We start from the raw sequence: 25,775 nt of genomic DNA on the forward strand, positions 1-25,775 counted from the left end.
TTCTACCGATCACCACCTGGTGGTGAGTTGGCTGCGATGGTGGGGGAGGATGCCGGACAGACCTGGCAGGCCCAAACGCATTGTGAGGGTTTGCTGGGAACGTCTAGCAGAGTCTCCTGTCAGAGAGAGTTTCAATTCCCACCTCCGGAAGAACTTTGAACATGTCACGAGGGAGGTGCTGGACATTGAGTCCGAGTGGACCATGTTCCGCACCTCTATTGTCGAGGCGGCTGATTGGAGCTGTGGCTGAAAGGTAGTTGGTGCCTGTCGTGGCGGTAATCCTAGAACCCGTTGGCGGACACCGGCGGTGAGGGATGCCGTCAAGCTGAAGAAGGAGTCCTATCGGGTTCTTTTGGCTCATAGGACTCCTGAGGCAGCGGACAGGTACTGACAGGCCAAGCGGTGTGCGGCTTCAGCGGTCGTGGAGGCAAAAACTTGGACATGGGAGGAGTTCGGGGAAGCCATGGAAAACGGCTTCGAAGCGATTCTGGACCACCATCCGCCGCCTCAGGAAGGGGAAGCAGTGCACTATCAACACCGTGTATGGTAAGGATGATGTTCTGCTGACCTCGACTGCGGATGTTGTGGATCGGTGGAGGGAATACTTCGAAGACTTCCTTAATCCCACCAACATGTCCTATGAGGAAGCAGTGCCAGGGGAATCTGTGGTGGGCTCTCCTATTTCTGAGGCTGAGGTTGCTGAGGTAGTTAAAAAGCTCCTCGGTGGCAAGGCCCCGGGGGTAGATGAGATCCGCCCGGAGTTCCTTAAGGCTCTGGATGCTGTGGGGCTGTCTTGGTTGACAAGACTCTGCAGCATCGCGTGGACATCGGGGGCGGTACCTCTGGATTGGCAGACCGGGGTGGTGGTCCCTCTCTTTAAAAAGGGGAACCGGAGGGTGTGTTCTACCTATTGTGGGATCACACTCCTCAGTCTTCCCGGTAAGGTCTATTCAGGTGTACTGGAGAGGAGGCTACGCCGGATAGTCGAACCTCGGATTCAGGAGGAACAGTGTGGTTTTCGTCCTGGTCGTGGAACTATGGACCAGCTCTATACTCTCGGCAGGGTCCTTGAGGGTGCATGGGAGTTTGCCCAACCAGTCTACATGTGCTTTGTGGACTTAAAGAAGGCATTCGACCGTGTCCCTCGGGAAGTCCTGTGGGGAGTGCTCAGAGAGTATGGGGTATCGGACTGTCTGATTGTGGCGGTCCGCTCCCTGTATGATCAGTGTCAGAGCTTGGTCCGCATTGCTGGCAGTAAATCGGACACGTTTCCAGTGAGGGTTGGACTCCGCCAAGGCTGCCTTTTGTCACCGAGTCTGTTCATAACTTTTATGGACAGAATTTCTAGGCGCAGTCAAGGCGTTGAGGGGATCTGGTTAGGTGGCTGCAGGATTAGGTCTCTGCTTTTATTTTATTTTATTTATTTATTTATTTTTTATTTTTTGGTGTCCTGTCCAGCTTCTCAGGCAAATCATATAGTTGATGTAGATGCCTATGTCGGCTGTAAAGATTTACTTTACAAAAGAGAAGTGTAGGATACTTCTCTTGTTGCCTTATTTGTATTTGACTTTATTAAATGTATTTATATTATCATTTAGTGCAGCCGGGCTGGAGCAGGAGGGGATAGAAAGAGAAAAAAAAGAAGACAGACCCTAGGTCTCTGCTTTTTGCAGATGATGTGGTCCTGATGGCTTCATCTGGCCAGGATCTTCAGCTCTCACTGGATCGGTTCGCAGTCGAGTGTGAAGCGACTGGGATGAGAATCAGCACCTCCAAGTCAGAGTCCATGGTTCTCGCCCGGAAAAGGGTGGAGTGCCATCTTCGGGTTGGGGAGGAGATCTTGCCCCAAGTGGAGGAGTTCAAGTATCTCGGAGTCTTGTTCACGAGTGAGGGAAGAGTGGATTGTGAGATCGACAGGCGGATCGGTGCGGCGTCTTCAGTAATGCGGACGCTGTATCGATCCGTTGTGGTGAAGAAGGAGCTGAGCCGTAAGGCAAAGCTCTCAATTTACCGGTCAATCTACGTTCCCATCCTCACCTATGGTCATGAGCTTTGGGTTATGACCGAAAGGACAAGATCACGGGTACAAGCGGCCGAAATGACTTTCCTCCGCCGGGTGGCGGGGCCCTCCCTTAGAGATAGGGTGAGAAGCTCTGTCATCCGGGGGGAGCTCAAAGTAAAGCCGCTGTTCCTCCACATCGAGAGGAGCCAGATGAGGTGGTTTGTGCATCTGGTCAGGATGCCACCCGAACGCCTCCCTAGGGAGGTGTTTAGGGCACGTCCGACCGGTAGGAGGCCACGGGGAAGACCTAGATCACGTTGGGAAGACTATGTCTCCCGGCTGGCCTGGGAACGCCTCGGGATCCCCCGGGAAGAGCTGGACGAAATGGCTGGGGAGAGGGAAGTCTGGGCTTCCCTGCTTAGGCTGCTGCCCCCGTGACCCGACCTCGGATAAGCGGAAGAAGATGGATGGATGGATGGATGGATGGATTTTATTTTTTATTTTGTAATGGTACTTTAATTATTAATAGTTTATTGTTTTTATTTAAATAGTTTTGTCATCCTATTTTAGTCAATTATTAGTAATATCTTTTCAGTTATAATGAGTGTTTTAATTATACAATGCACTTATTTAATTATAATTTTCACATTTTAACTTGATGTTTTGTTGATACGGTACATTCATGTTTGTTGACAACGCCTAGCATGGCTGTACAAGCCAATTCTTGAGTGACAGTCCCTGTTACACTTAGTGCAAGCATGTGTAGAGACTTTGTCTCGCTCCTGCTGTGCGATGGTATTTGCAGTACGTTTCCTCCTGTGTCTCTTCTCCTCTGCGAGCTGGCCTCTCTTCAAATCAGCCTCTGCAAAACCCCGTCTAACCGCTTGACGCCAGACATTTCGGTTTTCTGCCTGTATCTCCCAGCTGCCTAGAGGAATATTACACGCCTTCAGATCTCTCTTGCATGCGTCCTTGAACCAGGGGGAGGGACGACCAACACGTCTGGAACCAGCAGCCAGTTGTCCATACATAATGTCCTTGGGAAGCCGTCCGTCCTCCATCCGCCGAACATGTCCCAGCCACCGAAGACGGCGCTGGCTAAGCAGACAGTTCATGCTATGGATATTAGCCCGCTGAAGAACAACACTGTGTGGAATATAGTCCTGCCAGCTAATACCAAGGATACGTTTGATGCACCGCATGTGGAAAACGTTAAGTCGACGCTCTTGTCTCATGTAAGTAGTCCAGGTCTCGCTTCCGTAGAGTAATGTGCTGAGAACGCAGGCCTGATAAACTCGGATCTTTGTATGTTGAGTAAGAGCGTTGTTTTCCCATACTCGTTTTGCTAGTTTAGCCATGATGGTATTTGCCTTTCCGAGCCTCCTGTCAAGTTCAACATCAAGCGAGAGTCTATTGCTGATTGTTGAGCCTAGGTATATAAAATGATCTACTACTTCTAAAGTGACACCATTCATCTTGATAGCAGGATTTGCAGCACCTTGAACGCTAACATTGGTTTTCTGCAGGCTAACTGTAAGTCCAAACTGTTCACAAGCATTCACAAAACAGTCAATTAGACGTTGTAAGGTTTCTTTGGTGTTGGTAACAAGCGCAGCATCGTCTGAAAAAAGCATCTCTCGGATTAACTCTGACCTCCTTTTGGTCTTCGCACGTAATCTTGCCAGATAGAACAATTTGCCGTCAGACCGTGTGTGTAGATAGACACCCTCAATGGATGTGTCAAAAGCATAGGACAGGAGTATAGAGAAGAATATTCCAAAAAGAGTTGGTGTTAAGACACAGCCCTGCTTAACACCACTGTTGATAGAGAAGGAGTCCGAACAAGATCCATCATACAAGACGGTTCCCTTCATGTTGGAATGGAAAGAGATCATCATGATGAGTAGTTTTGGAGGACATCCAATCTTTTGTAGAAGCTTGAATAGGCCCTTCCTGCTGACAAGATCGAAAGCCTTAGTTGGATCTATGAACATCATGTAAAGAGATTGACCTTGTTCTCTACTCTTCTCTTGAATCTGCCGGACTGAAAATATCATGTCAGTCGTCGATCTTCCAGCCCTGAAACCACATTGGGGTTCAGGATAGATACGATCTGCAAGTACAGTATCTGTAGCCTGTTTAGGATTATGCGTGCATACACCTTTCCAACGATGTTCAAGAGACAAATTCCACTATAGCTATTGTAGTCACTGCGGTCCCCTTTTTTCTTATAAAGTGTCACAATAGTGGCATCACGCATGTCCTGAGGTACTCCTTCTTCCTCCCAGCAAAGACAGTAATTTGTACAGCGGTTTAAGTAGGGCAGGCTTTCCTTGCTTGATAGCTTCAGATGGAATGTTATCGTTACCTGGTGCTTTGTCAGATGGAAGTGAATCAATAGCTTTTTTAAGCTCTACCATTGTAGGCACTTCGTCTAGTTCATTCATGATTGGTAGCTCCTTCGTATCATTTAGAGCAGCATCAGAGATAGTTGTTTCACGGCTGTATAGTTCTGAGTAGTGCTCGACCCATCTGACCATCTGTTCTTCACGATTGGTAATCTTCTCCCCTATCCGAGATTTAATTGGAGTAGTCCGATTTACAGCAGGTCCTCCTGCTTTCTTGATACCGTTGTACATGCCACGATTGTTACCAGATTCAGCACTCATCTGGATATCTTCGCAGAGCTGCTGCCAATAGTTGTTTGCACACTGTCTGGCAATGCGCTGTGTGGACCAACGAATACTCTTGAGTGTTGCAAGTGACTGAGCATTTGGACATCTCTTGTATGCCAAAAATGCTTTGCGTTTGGCCTCAATTGCTGGTTCCATGATTGGTAGATAGGCATTAAACCAGTCGCGACTAGTTCTTTCCTTCTTCCCAAAAGTAGAAATAGCTATATTGTAAATTGCTTCTTTCATGGCGTTTCATTTTGCTGTAGCATCATGCTCCGGCAGGTTTTGAAGAGCTTGGTCCAGGGTTGATACATAATCATCCACCTTGCATGAAAATTGACATCTTTGATGTGTCAATGCAGGCATGACTCTTTGCCTTGGAGCGGTGAATTTTACGGGGCTGAAGGCGCACTTTGGCGCTCACAAGGGCATGGTCCGTATTGCAATCTGTATATGTATATATATATATATATATATATATATATATATGTGTATGTATATATATATGTATGTATGTATGTATGTATAATTGACAATTGTCTTAAAAGTAGCATCATAACTTTTGCTCACAGTCTTTGAAGTTCTTTTTCCTTGTGGGTCTCAATGAGTGACATGGAAAAAATATCAAGTTTTGGCAACAAATAAATACAAACATTGAAAAAATACTATATTTTTTATTTGATTTGATTTAGATTTATTGGTCCCTGTTGGGAAAATTCATTTTCACTGCCGTACATTTAAACAGTAGACATTACACATCACAAACAAAAATAACAAAAATACATCATACATGACCAAAACATTTACAGGCTTGTCTGGTCGGCCGGGCCTGCTGTTTAGGGCACTTTGGCGCTCACAAGGGCATGGTCCGTATTGCAATCTGTATATATATATATATATATATATATATATATATATATATATATATATATATATATATATATATATATGTGTATGTATATATATATATATATATATATGTGTATGTATATATATATATATATATATATATATATGTGTATGTATATATATATGTATGTATGTATGTATGTATAATTGACAATTGTCTTAAAAGTAGCATCATAACTTTTGCTCACAGTCTTTGAAGTTCTTTTTCCTTGTGGGTCTCAATGAGTGACATGGAAAAAATATCAAGTTTTGGCAACAAATAAATACAAACATTGAAAAAATACTATATTTTTTATTTGATTTGATTTAGATTTATTGGTCCCCGTTGGGAAAATTCATTTTCACTGCCGTACATTTAAACAGTAGACATTACACATCACAAACAAAAATAACAAAAATACATCATACATGACCAACACATTTACAGGCTTGTCTGGTCGGCCGGGCCTGCTGTTTAGGGCGGCTATAGCTGCAGGGATAAGGCTTTTCCCGAGGTGGGCCCTCCGGAATTTGATAGTTCTGTACCTGCGCCCTGATGGTAGTGGGATTATGTATTGGTGTAGTGGGTGAGTCATATCCTGGACTATTGTGTTTGCCAGTCGAATGATGGACTTGTGGTTTAGATCTGAGATGTTGGGTGTGGGTAGGCCGATGATTTTAGCTGCTGTGTTTGTAATGCGTGTGGGGGGAACCATATAAAATAAAACCATATTTCTTCTGTTTTATTGACATTGATTTCCAGATAACTGGCTGTGCATGACTCTGTGTAATGTTTGACTGTGTTATCTGTGAAATGTTTGACTATTATGATAGTCCAGGATGGATTGACTGTTGGAGAGGAGTGCAAAAATGGCTGTCATCTGAGTATTTTAAGTATGTTGTGGTGGGTGAGATGCTACGGCAGTCATTGGTGTAGAGTGTGTACAGGAAAGGGCTCAACACACATACCTGTGGGACCCCGGTGTTGATGGTAAGCACCGGGGATGTAGTTGAGCCCACCCTTACTGCTTGCAGTCGGTCGGTGAGGAAGTTGTGGGTGAAGCGGATCAGCTGAGGGGGGATGTTTAGATGGTGTAGTTTCCGGATCAGTAGGTGCTTCTGTAGGGAGTTGAAGGTGGAGCTGAAGTCCACAAAGAGGATCCTGGCAAAGTTGCCTGGGGAGTCCATATTTTTGGTGGATGTTTTTTTGTATCATGACAAATTTTTGATGCCATTATTCGTATTTTGGTACACTTTTTTTCTGTGTTTCACAGATTTTTATTTTCAACTTTTTTTCCCACATTCGCTTCTCTTTTTTGACGGTTTTGTTTGTTTTTTGGTTTCGCTTTTTCTTTTTGACCGTTTCAAATAAATGGCAGTGAATTGACATGGTGGGCGGAGCTTACAACAAGTTTACCCGAAAGCAGCTTTACGAGACTTGGACATGCAGGTAGAAGACGGGAGGACCGAGGGCGTCTAAATCAAGTTTACTAAAAGCTTCAAAATATGAATTTATGAAGCAAAAGTTCTTTGTTTTTTACATTCATCTCGAGCAGGCCTAGCTGTATTGCTGTCGGCAGATTTATTTCCTGCTCAGAAAGAAGTCTGGCATTTTTAAACTTGATGTAGTGAACTACTTTTATTACTTTTTGGATTTAAGTGTTGTACGTGCATACAAATGTTTTAAATTACATTTTTCTTGAAGATTATATTTGTCCTCTTTTTTTGAGAATTGTTGTATATTCTTGGGTAGCAGGTTATAGTTTGCTTTGTGTATAATTTTAGCTGTTTGCAAATTCACTATGTCGTGGAATTTCAGTATTTTTGATTCAATAAATAAAGGGTTGTATGTTCTCTACATCCAACATTATGTATTATTCTAACTGATCTTTTTTGTAACACCTTTAATGAATGAATTGTACTTTTGTAGTCATTTCCCCATATTTCTACACAGTAACTCAGATGTGGTAACACTAGTGAGCAGTAGAGAATCCATCCATCCATTTTCTACCGCTTAATCCCTTCGGGGTGGCGGGGGTCGCTGGAGCCTATCTCAGCTACAATCGGGCGGAAGGCGGGGTACACCCTGGACAAGTCGCCATCTCATCACAGGGCAGCAGTAGAGAATATGAAGTGATTTTTGGTACGCAAATAATATTAACTTTAAAGCTTTTGTAACTTTACAAATGTCATTTATATAAAGATTGAATAATTTTGGTCCTAGTATTGATCCCCGAGGTACACCACAGGATATATTTAACGTTGTAGATGTGTGTTCGCCTAGCTTCACGTATTGTTTCCTGTTCGTTAAATAACTTCTTATCCAGTTTAAGACTAACCCTCTGATGCCAAATCGGTCTAGTTTTTTGATTAAAATATTGCGATTAATTGTGTCAAATGCTAGACTGCTGCCACACATTTTTTACTATCTATTGCATTGTTAATTTCTTCTGTAATTTTAATTAAAGCCATTGAAGTTGAAACATGAGCTCTGTATCCATATTGGTTCTCTTCGAGTATTCTATTTTTGTTTGTGAAACTCTCTAATCTGTTATTGAACAGTTTTTCAATGATTTTAGAAAATTGTGGAAGTAAAGAAACAGGTCTTTAATTTGTAAATTGGTGTTTGTCTCCAGTCTTATAAATTAGTGCAACTTTAGCTATTTTCATTTTGTTTGGAAATTTACCTGTTTGAAATGATGGGTTACTAATATACATTAATGGTCCTGAGATCTCTTCAATAACCTTTTTTATGGTTTCCAGCGGGTTGAAACCAAAACACTTCTGACACTAATGTAATGCCTCGCAGTGGAGAAGGAGTGACATAGACGAGGATGTGCTGCTCAATCTCCTTATTAACAAGCGGTAACTTGTTGGTAGTTCCAAAGTAACGCACACACATACACGAGCTGCTGTTAGCCACAACTCACGCTCACACACCCTCTCGCTTCCTAACAGCCCTCCAAGGGTTTTTGAACGCGCGTGCGCGAGAGAGCTGGCGGGAAGCAAGAGGGTGTGTGAGCGTGAGTTGTGGCTAACAGCAGCTCGTGTATGTGTGTGCGTTTCTTTGGAACTACCAACAAGTTACCGGTTGTTAATGAGATTGAGCAGCGCATCCTCGTCTGTGTCACTCCTTCTCCACCTGCTGCGGCACTGTCCAAATAGGAAGGACCGGCAGGGAAACGGGAGAGGGTCTGTGTAGCCCGGACGACACGGACCCCTTTAGCCAGTTACCGGGAGCACCAGCCCTCGAGTGACGAGATTGTTGAGTGACAAGACTGTTGTGACTGTGGGCTGGACAGAGGTGGGGCACCCTTGTCATGTTTGCGTGCAAATTGGGGACGTGGCCTGCACAGCCCTGGTGGATACTGGATCTTCAGCCCCGATTGTGAGACCGGACGTTGTTCCAGTTGGAATCCGTTGTAGAACCAAGTCTCACCAGATTAAAGACAATGACTGGGGAAACAGCCCAAATGAAAGGCAGAGCGACGTTTATCTTCATAATCGGAGGCTTGTCAGCAACATTTTCCGCTTGGGTGGTGGATGTGAGCGACCCGTGTGTACTTGGTCGAGACTTTTTGAAAGCCACAAGATGTGGCATAGACCTGGGGTCTGCGGTGCTCGTTCTGCCGAGTGGCCAGCAAGTAAAGCTGACCACTCCCACTAAACGGACTGTGGGTGTGTCCATCAACACCGCATTCTCCAGTCCGACAACCTGGAAAGAGGCTGTCAGGCACTCCATAGAGAGGGAAGAGGCAACCAGGGAGCTTTCAGCCAAGAAGGACCCCATCAGTAATGGGGGCACAGTCCGCTCGCCCTGCAGAATCAAGTCCAAAGTGGGGGGGCCGACGTCATCCGGCCTGTCCACAACAGTAGCGCCAAACAAACAACGGCCAAGGAAGGACCGGACAGTAGAAAAGAACTGCGTTGGCCTAGAGGGGGAGCAGCGCGAGCGGCTGTGGCACGCACTGTGGGACTTTAAGGACATTTTCGCCCTCAATGAAAATGAGGTGTGTCTCACCCATCTGGTTGAACACCATGTCGACACTGGAGATGTGCGGCCAATCAAGGTGTGCCCCCGTCACCTCCCCATGATCCGGCAGGAGGCGGCTGATAGAGAGGTCTACGCCATGCTCGAGGCGGGGATCATAAAACCCTCTGACAGTCTGTGGGCGTCTGCTGTGGTCATGCTTCCCAGGAGGAACAGCACGAGGCTGCGGTTCTGTGTGGACTACAGGCCGCTGAATAAGGTGACAAAAAAGGATTGCTACCCACTCCCGCGGGTCGATTAGACGTTGGACCTGGTGTCGGGGTCCTCGTGGTTCTCGTCGCTCGACTTGCGCAGTGGATACTGGCAGTTCCCACTCACCCCTGAGTCACGACAGAAGACAGCGTTCTGCACCACCAGAGGCCACTGGCAATTTAAGGTCATGAGCTTTGGGCTCTGCAACGCAGTACTCCCAGGACAGGAGTGCTTGGTCTACTTGGACGATGTCCTCGTGCATGGACGTTCTTTTCAGTCAGCCCTTGATTCCTTGAGGTTGGTGCTGGAAAGGATTGCAGCAACTGGACTGAAACTACACCCAGAGAAGTGCCATTTCATGCGGCGTGAGGTGGGAGTTTCTGGGCCACAAGGTGGATGGGAATGGCATCAGCACACTAGAGAAGAAGATCAGAGACTGGACGATTCTGAAGGACCAGAAGCAGCTAAAAAGCTTCTTGGGACTTGCCTCATATTATCGGCGGTTTGTGAAGGGATTTTGCTGCAGTGGCACACCGTTGTTCGGCCTCCTTCAAAAAAAATAAGATGTTCGTGTGGACGCCGAACTGTCAGGAGGCATTTTCCAGCCTCAAGAAGGCCCTCATGAATGCTCCTGTCCTCACCACTCCCGACCCAGCTAAGCCTTTTGTGCTGGATACGGATGCCAGTAATGTTGGTATGGGGGTGGTGCTGTCGCAGGTGGGCCCAGAAGGCGAACGGGTGGTAGGTTACTTCAGCCGCACCTTCAACAAGAGTGAGCGGCGATACTGTGTGACCAGACATGAACTGTTGGCTGTTGTGTTGGCTGTACGCCATTTCAAGTACTACTTGTGTGGCGTGTCCTTCACCATCAGAACAGACCATGCAGCACTACAATGGCTGATGTCGTTTCGAAAACCAGAGGGTCAGGTGACGCGATGGCTGGAGGAGCTGCAGTCCTTCCACTTTACCGTGTGTCATCTGGCTGGGACGCAGCACGCCAATGCAGACGCTCTCTCTCGGCGGCTGTGTGCTATTTATGGCTGTAGCTACTGTGACCGGCGCAACGTCAGAGAGAAGGAGTTGCGCGGAGATTAGACTGTGGACGCTGCAGAATGGGCGGCCAAGCAGAGGGAAGACAGCAATCTCAAACCAGTGCGACAATGGGTCCAGAGTGGTAGGAGACCACCCTGGGAAGGCGGGATGGGGCTGTCAGTCGGCACCAAGGGCCTGTGGAGTAAGTTTGCTGTGCTGCGCATCAGGGACGACGTACTGCAGCGTGCATGGAAGGAGGAGAGATGGCAGGTGGTGGTGCCGAAGACTCAGAGGGACGCGGTGCTGAAGGCGTGTCGTGGGGGCACTGGCTCAGGACATTTTGGCAGCACAAAGATGCTCCGTCGGTTGCGCCAAGGGTTCTACTAGGGTCAGCACCGGCGGACGTGGAGGGTTCTGTTGGCGCTGTGATGAGTGCGCAGACTACAAGGGACCCCAGGACTGGTCACACGCACAGCTTCAGCAGCAAGGGGTTGGGGCACCCATGAAGAGGGTAGCTGTGGACATTATGGACCCTTTTCCTATAACAGACAGAGCAAATAAGTATGTGCTTTGCGCAGTGGATTCTTTTGCCAAGTGGCGTACGCACTGCCGGACCAAGAAGTGGAGACAGTGGCTGATGCTTTATTGGAGGGCATGTTCAGTCGCTTCAGGACTGCAGATATCCTCCACAGTGACCAGGGCAGGAATTTTGAATCCAGGGTTTTTGCTGCCCTGTGTGAAAGACTGTACATGCAAAAGACACGCACGACTCCCTTGCAACCGCAAAGTGATGGACTTGTAGAGCGGTTTAACCGCACCATGCAGCAGCAGCTAGCTATCCTCACCGCCAACCGTCAGCATGACTGGGACTGACATATTTCACTAGTGCTCATGGCATACCGTTCCGCGGTTCAAAGTTCCACAAGCTGCACCCCTGCCCTGCTGATGTTTGCTCGGAAGATCCGGACACCTGCTGAGTTGGCGTTTGGGAGACCACCAGGCAGCACCGAGGATCGACCGGGACTGGAGTACGCCCGGAAGCTGCAGGATCGGATGGAGGCGGCACATACCTTCGCGCGAGACCAGTTGGAAAGAGGAACCATGACATGCGGAGCAAGGGCCGGGACTTTAGGCCTGACGTGCTGGCCTGGGTGTACACGGCCAAAAGGAAAAAAGGACGTTTTCCCAAGTTGGACAGTCATTGGGACGGTCCGTGTAGGGTGCTTGAGAGGTTTGGAGAAGTAGTGTATAGAGTTGCAATGTCCCCTAAGGGCCGAAAGGTTGTCCTGCATAGAGACCGTTTGGCACCCTACAGGGGCAGAGAAGTTCCCCAGTTTGAGGTGGCGCCTGGCTCATCAGATGGCACTGGACAGTTAGTGGATGAAGGTTCCCCAGATTCCACCATTGTTGTCCCTGTTCAGCCGGTAGCGCCACGTGTTGATGGAACTGAGTCACAACATGGCCGGCCGGCCACAGAGGCAGAGGCGTAGACCGCCAAAGTTCAGGAATTTTCTTGTTGACCCCTCGGGGCTTCATAAAGGGGGAGGCAGTGTAATATCTGTGATATTTGTGTAAATGTACTGTGCCTCTAAGGCAGGGTGTCAAACTCAAATACAGAGTGGGCCAAAATGTAAAACTGAACAAAGGCCAAGGTTGAACAAATTAACCTTTTAATAGGGACCCAAACAAGTTTTGCTTTGAATATTGAACAAGCAAGGCTTATATACATTTATAGTGAAATAAATAATAATAATAATAATAATAATTAAAAAATATCAATGGCATATCAAATACAATTTAAATAAAAATTGAATGCCTCTTTTCTATTTGCAGCCTTCTGAGGTAAATATCAACATTAATTTTTCCACAGGCTAATAAATGTGAAAATAAAATAACAATGAATAAACCAACCATTCAGGACTTTAAACTGCTCAGTTTGCAACACACTGATCTAATCTGATGTGCCCAAGCCAGATACCTGCCATCTTTTCTTGGATGCTAGTTCATTAATGTCGGGGCTCAGGCTTTGAGATGAGGCAACCTTCATTATCGAATGAAGGTGTTCATCAGTCAGACGTATCCTGTGAGACGTTTTCGTCATCTTCATTGAGGAGAAAAGTTGCTCACATAGATAGGTGCTGCCGAACATTGAGAGCAATTGAGCAGCTTGGGTGCGGAGCTGAGGCATTGTGTCAGGGATGAATTGTGGAAAGTGTGCGGCGCCAACAGCATCATACTTTGACTTCAGCATGTGATCACACTGGAGTTCAATCAGCTCCATTTGGAAGTTGATTGGTGCTTTTTCCACATCAACTGCGAAGGGATTACTAAACAGTTCAAATCTACATTTCTGACCATCAAAGTCGCCAAATCGCCGGCTTAACTCAGCGCCAAGTACACTGAGTTTTTCAGCAAACTGCGCGCACACGGCGGTAGAGCATAATTGCATACTTGCCAACATTGAGACCTCTGATTTCGGGAGGTGGGGGGAGGGGTGGGGGGGCGTGGTTAAGAGGGGAGGAGTATATTTACAGCTAGAATTCACCAAGTCAAGTATTTCATAGATATACAGTATATATATATATATCTAAGAAATACTTGACTTTCAGTGAATTCTAGCTATATATATATATATATATATATATATATTTTTTTTTTTTTTTTTTTAATTATATATATATATATATGTATATATAAATAAAAGAAATACTTGAATTTCAGTGTTCATTTATTTACACATATACACACACATAACACTCATCTACTCATTGTTGAGTGAAGGGTTGAATTGTCCATCCTTGTTCTATTCTCTGTCACTATTTTTCTAACCATGCTGAACACCCTCTCTGATGATGCATTGATGTGTGGCACGCACAAAAGTGCTTTCATCAAATGCATTAGAGTCTGGAATCTTCCATCTCTCCCTAGCATGGCCCAAAACCGGTCAATCTTTGCTTCCTGAGGAAGATCTTCAGTGCCAAGCACTTGGTAGTCCACTACTTCTTCCCGGAGGCTATCCAGGTCCAATCGCAGCTGCGGCTTGGAACGTACAAGCTGTTATGAGAGTAGCGTATATGTGTGTGTGTGTGGCCCTTTAATAGGTGAGCATGTGAGGTGAGTGACGTCAGTGAGTGTGTGGGCGAGAGAAGAGAGGGAGCGGTAGCGTGAGTGCGGGCGGGGACTAGTTTGTTTTGTGTTGGATTGACTGTGTGCAAGCAATCAATAAAGCAAGATTTGCAACTAATCGCCGGACTCAGGCAGGAAAGGTGCAACAAAGCGTATTTCTTCATCTTACTCGTCGTCGGCGTCGCCATGGCTGTATCTTCCTCGTTCTGCTGCTTCGTCTCCTTGTTGTGTGCGCAGTTGTGCACTGCACTCTCTAAAAGCTGTATATGTTATTGATGTTATAGATGGCAGTATTGTCCTGTTTAAGAGTGTCACAACATTGCTGTTTACGGCAGACGAACTGCTTTACGGTAGACAAAATCATAACTGCTGTTGTTGTGTGTTGTTGCCGCGCTGGGAGGACGTTAATGAAACTGCCTAACAATATACCCACATAAGAAACCAAGAACTCGCCCTCGATCATTCTACAGTTATAATGTGTTTGGGCAGGCACACTGTTTATATCGTGGGAAAGCGGACTTAGGTCTGCATGGAGCTGGAGGGGGCGTGGCCTCCAGCTCCGCCTGAATTTCGGGAGATTTTCGGGAGAAAATTTGTCCCGGGAGGTTTTCGGGAGAGGCGCTGAATTTCGGGAGTCTCCCGGAAAATCCGGGAGGGTTGGCAAGTATGTAATTGCCCCTCACGAAAATCTCCCAGGGCAACCATTCTCTCGTATTCCACCCGGACCACAGTCTTGGGGGCGTGCCTTAAAGGCACTTTCTTTAACGTCCTCACGAGCTGGCGTCACGTCCGCTTTTCATCCAATCTAACAACGTGCCGGCCCAGTCACAAGCTATGTGCGGCTTCTGTACGCACACACACGTGAATGCAATGCATACTTGATCAACAGCCATACAGGTTACACTGAGGGTGGCCGTATAAACAAGTTTAACACTGTTACAAATATATGCCACACTGTGAACCCACACCAAACAAGAATGACAAACACATTTCGGGAGAACATCCGCACCATAACACAACATAAACACAACACAACAAATACCCAAAACCCTTTGCAGCACTAACTCTTCCAGGACGCTACAAAATACACCCCCCGCTATCACCAAACCCCAAAAGCCCCCCCCCCCCCGAGACAACTCGGGGCAGATTTTCGGGAGGGGCACTGAAATTTGGGAGTCTCCCGGAAGGTTTGGCAAATATGAGAATTAGCGGTGAATGCGGTGTTACCGCGGCACCTCCGCTGTATATAATCGGCGGGCCAGCTCTAGTGTTAATTTGATATTGCCTCAAGGGCCAAATGAAATTACACGGCGGGCCAGAGTTTGACACCCTTGCTCTAAGGGTTTGTCAACGCACATGCGCGAGAGAGTTGTTGGGAAGCGAGAGGGTGTGTGAGCGTGAGTTGTGGCTAACAGCAGCTCGTGTATGTGTGGGCGTTAGTTTGGAACTACCAACAAGTTACCGCTTGTTAATAAAGCGATTGAGCAGCGCATCCTTGTCTGTGTCACTCCTTCTCCACTGCGGGGCATTACAATTTGTTTGATAAACAAATAAAATATAATATTGCTGTTTGTTTTGCTTCGGGTGAGTGGATTTAATGAAGAACAATGAAAACGAGCAGGTCAGATGTTACACATGAAGTAAAACGTTGACATTTGTATTATTATATTTATTATTATATTTTATGTACAACAAATTATTTACCACAACAATGTATTCGTGTAATTTAAAATGATTTATTCTTTGAAGGGTAATTTCATGTTAACATCGTAAGAAGTTATTTAGTTCTTATATCTGTTAGCTATGTCCACTACCTTATTGACACGAATACAAGACGCTTTGAAAGCAGGTATATATGTATATATATATATACATATGTGTGTGTGTGTGTGTATATACTGTATGTATATTTGACAACTGTTTTAAAAGTAGCATCATAACTTCTGTTGTATGCTAACTTGCTCACAGTCTTCGGAGTTGTTTTCCTTGTGGGTCTCAATGAGTGACATGACAAAAAAATACAAACATTGAAAAAATACTATATATTTGTTTGTGTCATGACAAGTTTTCGACAGAGCGGGACTTGTGCTAGGGATGCTAGGGATGCATTGAATATCCCTGTCAATACTCTTGCCAGCTGGTCTGCACAGTCCCAAAGCACCTTGCCCAGTATACACCATCTGGTCTAGCTGCATTTTGCAGGTTTATAGTCTTAAGTGCCTACCTGACTTGTTATTCTTATAGGAAGGGCAGTTGAGAACTAGAGGGTTGGAGGGGCATCTTGAATGTGGATGGTCTGGATGACTTGAAACGAGCAAATAAGTGATTGAGTTCCTCGGCTGGGAAGTCTTCCAGGTTGTTGGCTGACGAGGAATAACTTTTGTAGCTCCTCGGTTTGGATTCTTTGTCACACCCGCGCTGAGTCTTTGTTGTTCAGGTGCCACTCCACTTTCGCAGCCTAGATGCATCTATTGATGTCGGATCTAGCCCTTCTATATTGTTCTCTGTCCCCCGAGGCAGTTTTGGGCCCTCAAAAGTGCCTTGACTTTTGAGGTCATCTATGGTTTTTGGTTCTGCTCATCCGGAGTGACAGTGTACAGTGTCTCATATGACCGCACAGCATCTGTCTGCACCTGTAGCTACAGATCGTCGAACAATGACCATGGCGTGGTCTGGAAGCAGTTTTGTGATTTGTTTTATATTCATGTCAATATGTTAATATGTGTCATTTTGATTGTCAGTAATCCGTCAGACATAGGGAAGTGGTTGCATTAAATAAGAGATGCTTATTCCTGCTAATTTTTGGGCGCATTCACTATATTCTACATAAGCTTTACCATGACTTTTTGAATTGTAAGGTAATTGGTTTCATTCAATTGTGTCTCTTAAAAGTGTTACAGACATGCTTGAAAGCTAATACTTTTTTCCCCCATTTTTTCTCTTATTCAAGGCCTGTTCTTATGCAGAACCCTTACCTTCAGGGCATGAAAGAGGACTTCCTGTACCACTTTAACCTGGGAAAAGGAACGCACAACCTTCCTGCTCTGTTTGGTGATGTCAAAGTAAGAATGGTCTTAATTCATTCACGTGCACGGGGCGGGTGGGCGATGCACATTGTAATCATGTCTTGTGTTTGTTTACCCTGCAGTTTGTGAGTGTTGGGGGCAGTGCACAGCGAATGAGAGAGTTCATTGAGTACATTGCCACCGAGCTTGGTATTGAAGACGCCCAATCGAACTACCCCAATATATGTGTGGGAACAGATCGCTATGCCATGTACAAAGTCGGCCCTGTACTCTCTGTCAGCGTGAGTACAAACTAATTTGCATCACAAACTAAAAACTGAAAACTAAAGAAGTGTCTTGTCTGACTTTTGCAGCATGGAATTGGCATCCCATCTATGTCAACAATGTTGCATGAGCTGATAAAACTCCTGCATTACGCTCAATGCACGGATGTTACAATAGTACGCATCGGAACATCAGGTGGACTAGGTAATTATTTGTGAACTGAATATATGAATATACTTAAATATTATTGTCAGTTCATTGATAAAAAGAGAAGTTACGACTCTCCACTGATAAGCCGCGTTTTGTTTCACATTTTCAACATTGAGGCCTGTCTCACATCTTCTGGAAGACGATTCCAGATTTTCGGAGCATAAAAATGAAACACAGTCTCACCCAGTGACGTGCGGTCACTGGAGGCAGGTGAGGCGGGGCCTCACCTGCCATCATGGAAAGAAAAAAAATGTAAAAAGAAAAAAAATTAATACAATTTTTATATGTATCCAGTGATTATACTATAAAGTTATTTTCCATTTAACTTCACCAGTTTTAGATTATTTTTATTCAAAATCGCTGAATTTTTACATTTGCCGTTCAAATACTGAGAAGAGACGGTGCGGTGATCAGCAGCCAGTTGAGGCACGTCACTCAATTGTGCCTCTCAATGGATTGCGGACTCGGCTAACTGCTGGCCTGCTGTGCAGTAAGACCGTATTGCTATATGAATTATATTATACATTTCCATAGTTTAGTTAGCTGAGGTATATAATGTACAGTGTATTTTGTCAACAACTGTATGTGTGTAACGTATTTCTTGTGCTGAGCAATCATAAAACTGCTGCAAAGACGCACTGTGTGAGGCTCGCGTAATCCCGCCTCCTGGTGCCGGTTAATGCACTTCCGCCGCAGACTGCACCCACCGACGAGAGCGCCACACCAACCAAAGCCCACACCCAAACCCTCCCCGTGCAAGACCGAATCCACCCAAAAAAAGTCACTTAACAAGAAGTCAAAAAGTGCAAAAACAACATTGCTCGCGCCGGAGGAGCCGTGAACGACTGCTGGCACACAACATTAGCTACACCTGCAGACTGCAGCACAGATTTCATATTTCATTCATTCACAACTCTTCCAACACGAACACCACTGTTCCCGCACTTATAAGTAAAGGTAAGACCATAATAACGTTTTTTTTATTAAATGTGCTTTTTTGTGTGCTACAGTTTGTATGTGTAAAGTTAAAGTTAAGTTAAAGTACCAATGATTGTCACACACACACTAGGTGTGGTGAAATTTGTCCTCTGCATTTGACCCATCCCCTTGCTCACCCCCTGGGATGTGAGGGGAGCAGTGGGCAGCAGCGGCGCCGTGCCCGGGAATAATTGTTGGTGATTTAACCGCCAATTCCAACCCTTGATGCTGAGTGCCAAGCAGGGAAGAATGCTGGTATGAGCTTTTAAACATAACCCGTTAACTGCTGCCAATCAAATGGTGAATAATATACTCTTTAGGGTTCATATGTTTGTAAATCTGACTGTGATGAAGTCAGTGCCTCACCAGTCATGAACCTCACCGCACGTCACTGGTCTCACCATGTTTGGCCCTGACTCTGGGCTCCAGCAGGAGACCTCTCCCTGAGATTCTCAGAGCTCGAGGTGGTTCATATGGTTGTAACATGTCCGAGATGTATTTTGGCACAAGGCCATGAAAAGACTTGAACACAAACAGAGCAGTTTTAAAGTCTATTCACCGCCAGGAACCCAGTGCACTGGACTAATATGGTGATAATTCCTGCTTCTAGTCAGGACTTGAGCAGCGGCATTCTGAACGTACTGCTGCTGCTTCACAGCTCATTTAGAGAGCCCAGTGAGAAGGTCATTACAGTAATACTATCAATACACGGTAGATGACTACTTGACTCAGAAATATTTTTTCATACTAAAACTGCTGCTGCTCATTAGGCTGTTACAAAAATTTTAATAACTATTAAACATTTGACCAATTTTAACCCTTGTGTAATGTTCATATTGTTGTTACTCAGCCAGCTTTTGTGGGTCTGATGAACCCGTTGCATTTTGTGGCTTTTAATGTCTCACAATCAAACACTTTTATGTTAAAATACCGAACAGATGTTTATTGGGATAAGGTAAACATCTGTTCAGTATTTTAACATAAAAGTGTTTGATTGTGAGGCATTAAAAGCCACAAAATGCAACAGGTACATCAGACCCACACTGGCTGAGTAACAACAATATGAACATTACACAAGGGTTAAAATTGGTCAAATGTTTAATAGTTATTAAAATTTTTGTAACAGCCTAATGAGCAGCAGCAGTTTTAGTATGAAAAAATATTTCTGAGTCAAGTAGTCAGCGTTTGTGGGTCTGATGAACCCGTTGCATTTTGTGGCTTTTAATGCCTCACAATCAAACACTTTTATGTTAAAATACCGAACAGATGTTTATTGGGATAACGTAAACATCTGTTCAGTATTTTAACATAAAAGTGTTTGATTGTGAGGCATTAAAAGCCACAAAATGCAACGGGTCCATCAGACCCACACTGGCTGAGTAACAACAATATCAACGTTGCACGGAAAATTTCTCTGCCAGTTTTTGCATCCCACGGGGATTCTTCTTTTGTGTTTCTGCACCTGCGGTTCCCACACAAGGTTGCAACATTGTTTGTCAACACTGTCTGCTCTCATTTTCTCGCACATTTGACCCTCTGATGTTCTGTGTACCTACACTCTGTCCTCCTCCTGTTTAGGCCTGCTGTGTGTGTGTGTGTGTGGTACATGGAACATCCTATTAGCCCCGGCCGGCTCCAGTGGACCTGGACATCTTACATGTAATAAAAATGTGTAGGGGGGGTGTATGGTGTGTGGTCATTAAATATGTATTCTGATATATGTTCTTCACAGAAAATGAGCCAAAGTCAGTGAGTCTCAGTTTGAAAAATAATTAATTGTATAATTTTTATTTTAATAAAAAATGAAAACTGGTCCCCCAGACCCGAACACCACACAAGGGTTATATAAGGACAGATAAAATGTTAAAGGGGCCTTATGACCTATATACCTACAGTATACTTTTCTTACCTATTGGTACCTGCTGCTGTGCATTTGGGATCTGCATACCGGTAAGTCCCAAGAATTTTAAATCAAAGCGTGGAGGCTTTGCGGAGATATTTTTAAAACTATCTTGCCGTCCTATCTAATTCCTCCAAATGGTCCATTTAGAATGTTCCCAATTGGTGACGTCACCAGTTGGGAACATTTTCAGCGTATTATCCATGTATAGTAATAATTCCAAGGTAGCTATTTCATCAAGCCGAGGACATACCAGCAATATGCTGAACCATTTGAGCATACAGAATGCAATAATTATAAATGAATGTTGCGTTTTTGAACCGAGCCGATCTAATCCCAGGCAGCAGCAGTCCTCTGGTGTAAATACAACAGGTTCTAATACCGCCCATCATGTTAGCGCTTCTACCTGTTAAATTGATATGAAGACCTTCTCATTTAGAGGATTATGAGGAGGCATATTCTGACTGGCTTTGAGGCAGACAGTAATGGATCCAGTTCCCGTCTTCCGCTAGCATTAACCGCGGCTGTACAGAGCACCCCGCGACGAATGTCGCCGAGCAGTGACTAAGTTTGTGGTCAAAGGTATTTTGCCACACAGATGCTCCTTCAGTAGAGAATATTCAATTGGAAAAGTTGCATGTTTTCCTCCAACCACATTTTCACTCAGTCCTTACAATACACAGGTGGAACTCATAATTATCGCGTACAAGTCTTTTCATGTCAGCAATTCAACTTCAAACATGAAGCTATATGGTATAAAATCATTACATGCAAAGAGAGATATTTCAAGCCTTTATTTACAGTAGTGTCGTAAGCCTAAGTATTCATTAAAAATGAGGCAGAGGGTTCATTTACTAGTATATTTAATATATTTGGACTCTGTAACACTACACATAGATTGAATAGTTACACTGTGTGTTAATATAGGAAAATAAAACATTGTACTTTAATCAAGTGATTCCTTGGCGTACCACTAGATGGAGCCCATGTACCACTAGTGGCATACGTACCACAGTTAGAGAATCCCTGCTGTAAGTAATAAACATCAACATTATATCAAAAGCAAGCTTGAAATATCACATGTTGCATGTTATGAGCCTATGTCATCATGCTAGTTTCACCGATATATTGCACGGTATATATTCTAGGCCAGAGCTGGGCAAAAATTTTGACTTGGGGGCCACATTGAGAGAAACAATGCTTCTGGGGGGGCCAATGTGTATGTGTGTATTAATGATATAAATTAATTCCTTTTTTTCAGGAACACTAATACCAAAAGTCACAATGTCCGTTAGAATTGTAAAAATGTTTTTTACTGAATGGGACACCAAAAAAACCACCATTGCATGTTATGTAGACCACAGGGAAGTGTTTTAAATGTACGGAAAATAAATCACGATATGAACCCTTAAAAAAACCCAGTATTAATATAGATCTAAAGAATGGGCAGTCACAATAGTACTAATAAAAACAACCAAAACAATGCCAAAGCTATTTACTACATATAGTTTCCTCAAAAAAAAAAAAAAGTATTTTGTGATGTGCTTTTTGCACTGAGGGCCAAATAATGAAAAACCAAAAGATGCACTTAGGTATCTGCAAAATTATCAAGACATACAGTATGTTTGTCTTGTATTTGGTTATTAGTGTCAGCATTTCAGCGTTGTAGAATGACATTTTTGTCAGTCCAACTGCACTATTTATAAAAGTGTCTTTGAGTTGAAGCTCTCTTTCTTTTTTAACACCATGTTGCATTTGAAGGCCTCGAGCCTGGTACTGTGGTTGTCACCAGACAGACTGTGGACGCCACATTTCTGCCCAAATTCGAGCAGCTGATCTTGGGGAAGAAGGTGGTCCGCGATTCTGACCTGGACCGCTGCCTGGCTGAAGAGCTGTTGGAGTGCAGCAAGGAGCTGGATCAGTTTAAGACGGTCATAGGCGACACCATGTGCACTCTGGACTTCTACGAAGGTCTGCTCGTACCCGTGTCTTAACCGTCGCGTCAATTGTGGAATGTGCAATAACGACCATCTTGTGGGGTCGCTCAGGTCAAGGCCGTTTGGATGGAGCTTTCTGCTCGTACACCGAGAAGGAAAAACACGAATACTTGACCAAAGCCCAGGAAGCAGGCGTCTGCAATATCGAAATGGAGTCCACCGTCTTTGCTGCCATGTGCAAACTGGGCAACCTACGAGGTGAGAAAGTACAACCTCAGCAACATTTCATTGCTGTTTGAAAAAGAAAAAAGAAGTAATCTTTAATGGGTTTCTGACATGAAAGCGGCTGTGGTTTGCACTACATTACTGGACCGTCTGAAGAAAGATCAGGTGACGAGCTCTCATGATGTCCTCCACGACTATCAACAACGACCTCAGAGACTGGTGGCCTACTACATCAAGAAGCAGCTAAAGGCCAAAGCTCGTAATAGCTGAACGTTGCACTCCTGCTATTAAAAGATTGTTGATTTGTTGAACTTAAATATTCGTATTTATGCAACTTTTGTACGATTCAAGAGTACTCAGCGACGAGGATATATGCAAGGCCTTATGTTTTGTATTCTGTTGTAATGTGACATAATAAAAACATACTTCTTCATTCATTCTCTTGGGTTTGATCTTAAATTGTGAAAAACATTGGCTTTAACAGGTGTGGCTGTGGGCAACCTCCCAATCAACTGTGTAGGACTCGTCAGCGGAGTTAATGCTGACTGAGCCGTTTGCTCTTCACCACAATTTTAACATTGCTTCTGTTGTCTGTGTTGTGCAATATACTTCATATCAATCAATCAATCAATCAATGTTTATTTATATAGCCCTAAATCACAAGTGTCTCAAAGGGCTGCACAAGCCACAACGACATCCTCGGTACAGAGCCCACATAAGGGCAAGGAAAAACTCACCCCAGTGGTACGTCGATGTGAATGACTATGAGAAACCTTGGAGAGGACCGCATATGTGAGTAACACCCCCCCCCCCACCCCCCCTCTCTAGGGGAGACTGAATGGAATGGATGTCGAGTGGGTCTGACATAATATTGTGAGAGTCCAGTCCATAGTGGATCCAACATAATAGTAAGAGTCCAGTCCATAGTGGGGCCAGCAGGACACCATCCTGAGATGTTCCCAACCGATACACAGGCGAGCGGTCCACCCCGGGTCCCGACTCTGGACAGCCAGCACTTCATCCGGACCACTTGCTGGTAGACGGCTGCGTTGACCCTGGATCTCAGGAAACAGAGTGGACCGACACCAGCAGATGACATGGCACCCCAAACCATCACCCAACCATGCAAATTTTGCATTTCCTTTGGAAATCGAGGTCCCAGAGTCTGGAGGAAGACAGGAGAGGCACAGGATCCACGTTGCCTGAAGTCTAGTGTAAAGTTTCCACCATCAGTGATGGTTTGGGGTGCCATGTCATCTGCTGGTGTCGGTCCACTCTGTTTCCTGAGATCCAGGGTCAACGCAGCCGTCTACCAGCAAGTTTTAGAGCACTTCATGCTTCCTGCTGCTGACCTGCTCTATGGAGATGGAGATTTCAAGTTCCAACAGGACTTGGCGCCTGCACACAGCGCAAAATCTACCCGTGCCTGGTTTACGGACCATGGTATTTCTGTTCTAAATTGGCCCGCCAACTCCCCTGACCTTAGCCCCATAGAAAATCTGTGGGGTATTGTGAAAAGGAAGATGCAGAATGCCAGACCCAAAAACGCAGAAGAGTTGAAGGCCACTATCAGAGCAACCTGGGCTCTCATAACACCTGAGCTGTGCCAGAAACTCATCGACTCCATGCGGCGCCGCATTAACGCAGTAATTGAGGCAAAAGGAGCTCCAACCAAGTATTGAGTATTGTACATGCTCATATTTTTCATTTTCATACTTTTCAGTTGGCCAACATTTCTAAAAATCCCTTTTTTGTATTAGCCTTAAGTAATATTCTAATTTTGTGACACACGGAATTTTGGATTTTCATTTGTTGCCACTTCAAATCATCAAAATTAAATGAAATAAACATTTGAATGCATCAGTCTGTGTGCAATGAATAAATATAATGTACAAGTTACACCTTTTGAATGCAATGACTGAAATAAATCAAGTTTTTCAAAATATTCTAATTTACTGGCTTTTACCTGTATACTATCATCATAATACAGTCATCACACAAGATAATCATCAGGGTATATACATTGAATTATTTACATTATTTACAATTCGGGGGGAGGGGGTTAGGTTTGGTTGTTATAATCAGTCATCAACAATTGAGAACAGAGAAATGGATATTGAAACAGTGTAGGTCTGATTTGGTAGGATATGTACAGCAAGTAGTGGACATAGAAAGAGAGAGAGAGAGAACAGAAGGCATAAGAAAGTATCTACATTTGATTGTTTACATTTGATTATTAACAATCCGGGGAGGGTGTTAGTTTAGGGTTGAAGTTGCCTGGAGGTGTACTTTTATTGCGGTTTTGAAGGAGGATAGAGATGCCTTTCTTTTATACCTGTTGGCAGCGCATTCAACATTGATGTGGCATAGAAAGAGAATGAGTTAAGACCTTTGTTATATCGGAATCTGGGTTTAACGTGGTTAGTGGAGCTCCCCCTGGTGTTGTGGTTATGGCGGTTGTCATGTCTGTGTGATCAGGTTTTATTTTTGGACTTTTTGTGCAGTTTTGTTTTGTCACCATAGTTACCCATTAGTTTCACCTGTCATGTCACGCACCTGTTTTGAGTCACGCACCTGTTGTTAATCATGTCCATAAGTATTTAAGTTCATTTTCTGTTGTTTCGGCCTGACGACCTCACACCCCATATATGCTTCTGCACACTCTCCACAACCTTGCTGCTCTTTTTTTCATGCCGGTTCCATGCCAAGTAAGTTTTTGTTTATCAAGCCACAGTTAATGTTTTGTTTAATTGTTCATAGTTTCCGCCACTGTGCGTGCTTTTCATTTGTACTTTTTTTGCTATAGTCTTTTGGTTTCATAGTTTATTCTCCGCCACTGTGCGCGCTTTGGTTTGATCCTTTTTTGTAGTTCTAGTGTTTCAATAAAAAAATTTACCTTCATTCCCGTCTCGCCCGTGCCAACTTTCCGTTGCATCCCGGAAAAGCAAACTCCCAAGATCAAGTCCTGACAGTAGGTCGTCAGCAGACCCGCTTTTCCGCACCTAAGTTGGCCGAGTTGGACATTTTCGACGAGGCTTCTTGGGCGGTCCTGTGCGCGATGGAGGAGGAAACTCGGCGCTACTCCTCCGTGGAGTACAGAAACTCCATTTGGTCCCAGGAATGGGAGGACGCAGCGCAGCAGTGCCGGAAGCGCCGCTCCCGACGAAGGACGGCGGGTAGAACTTCCGCGAGCCTGCAGGACACGCCGCTCCCACATGCCCCTCCCCCTCCGGGCGGAAGAAAGCAGCAGCCAGCCCGGCTTCGCCCTA

The 25,775-nt window shown here is 44.7% G+C and overlaps 1 protein-coding gene across 12 annotated transcripts in view; it reads left to right on the plus strand.

Moving 5' to 3' along the window:
• The window catches only part of upp1 (uridine phosphorylase 1), a 44,940-nt gene extending 21,617 nt beyond the window's left edge, over nt 1-23,323 (plus strand). For 6 of the 12 annotated variants that reach the window (XM_061954470.2, XM_061954456.2, XM_061954413.2 and 3 more), the window contains 6 exons: nt 16,917-17,028; nt 17,115-17,273; nt 17,346-17,460; nt 22,106-22,315; nt 22,393-22,539; nt 22,625-23,315. In XM_061954470.2, coding sequence (XP_061810454.1) covers nt 16,927-17,028; nt 17,115-17,273; nt 17,346-17,460; nt 22,106-22,315; nt 22,393-22,539; nt 22,625-22,776 — 885 coding nt within the window. In that variant the 5' untranslated portion in view covers nt 16,917-16,926 and the 3' untranslated portion in view covers nt 22,777-23,315. Of the gene's footprint in view, nt 1-2,983; nt 3,238-16,916; nt 17,029-17,114; nt 17,274-17,345; nt 17,461-22,105; nt 22,316-22,392; nt 22,540-22,624 lie in introns of all 12 variants that reach the window. The other 6 variants (XM_061954464.2, XM_061954445.2, XM_061954441.2 and 3 more) reach the window with 5 other exon arrangements.
• Nucleotides 23,324-25,775: the final 2,452 nt, after the last annotated feature.

This window comes from Nerophis lumbriciformis, linkage group LG04 (assembly GCF_033978685.3).
Source record: "Nerophis lumbriciformis linkage group LG04, RoL_Nlum_v2.1, whole genome shotgun sequence".
NCBI lineage: Eukaryota > Metazoa > Chordata > Actinopteri > Syngnathiformes > Syngnathidae > Nerophis > Nerophis lumbriciformis.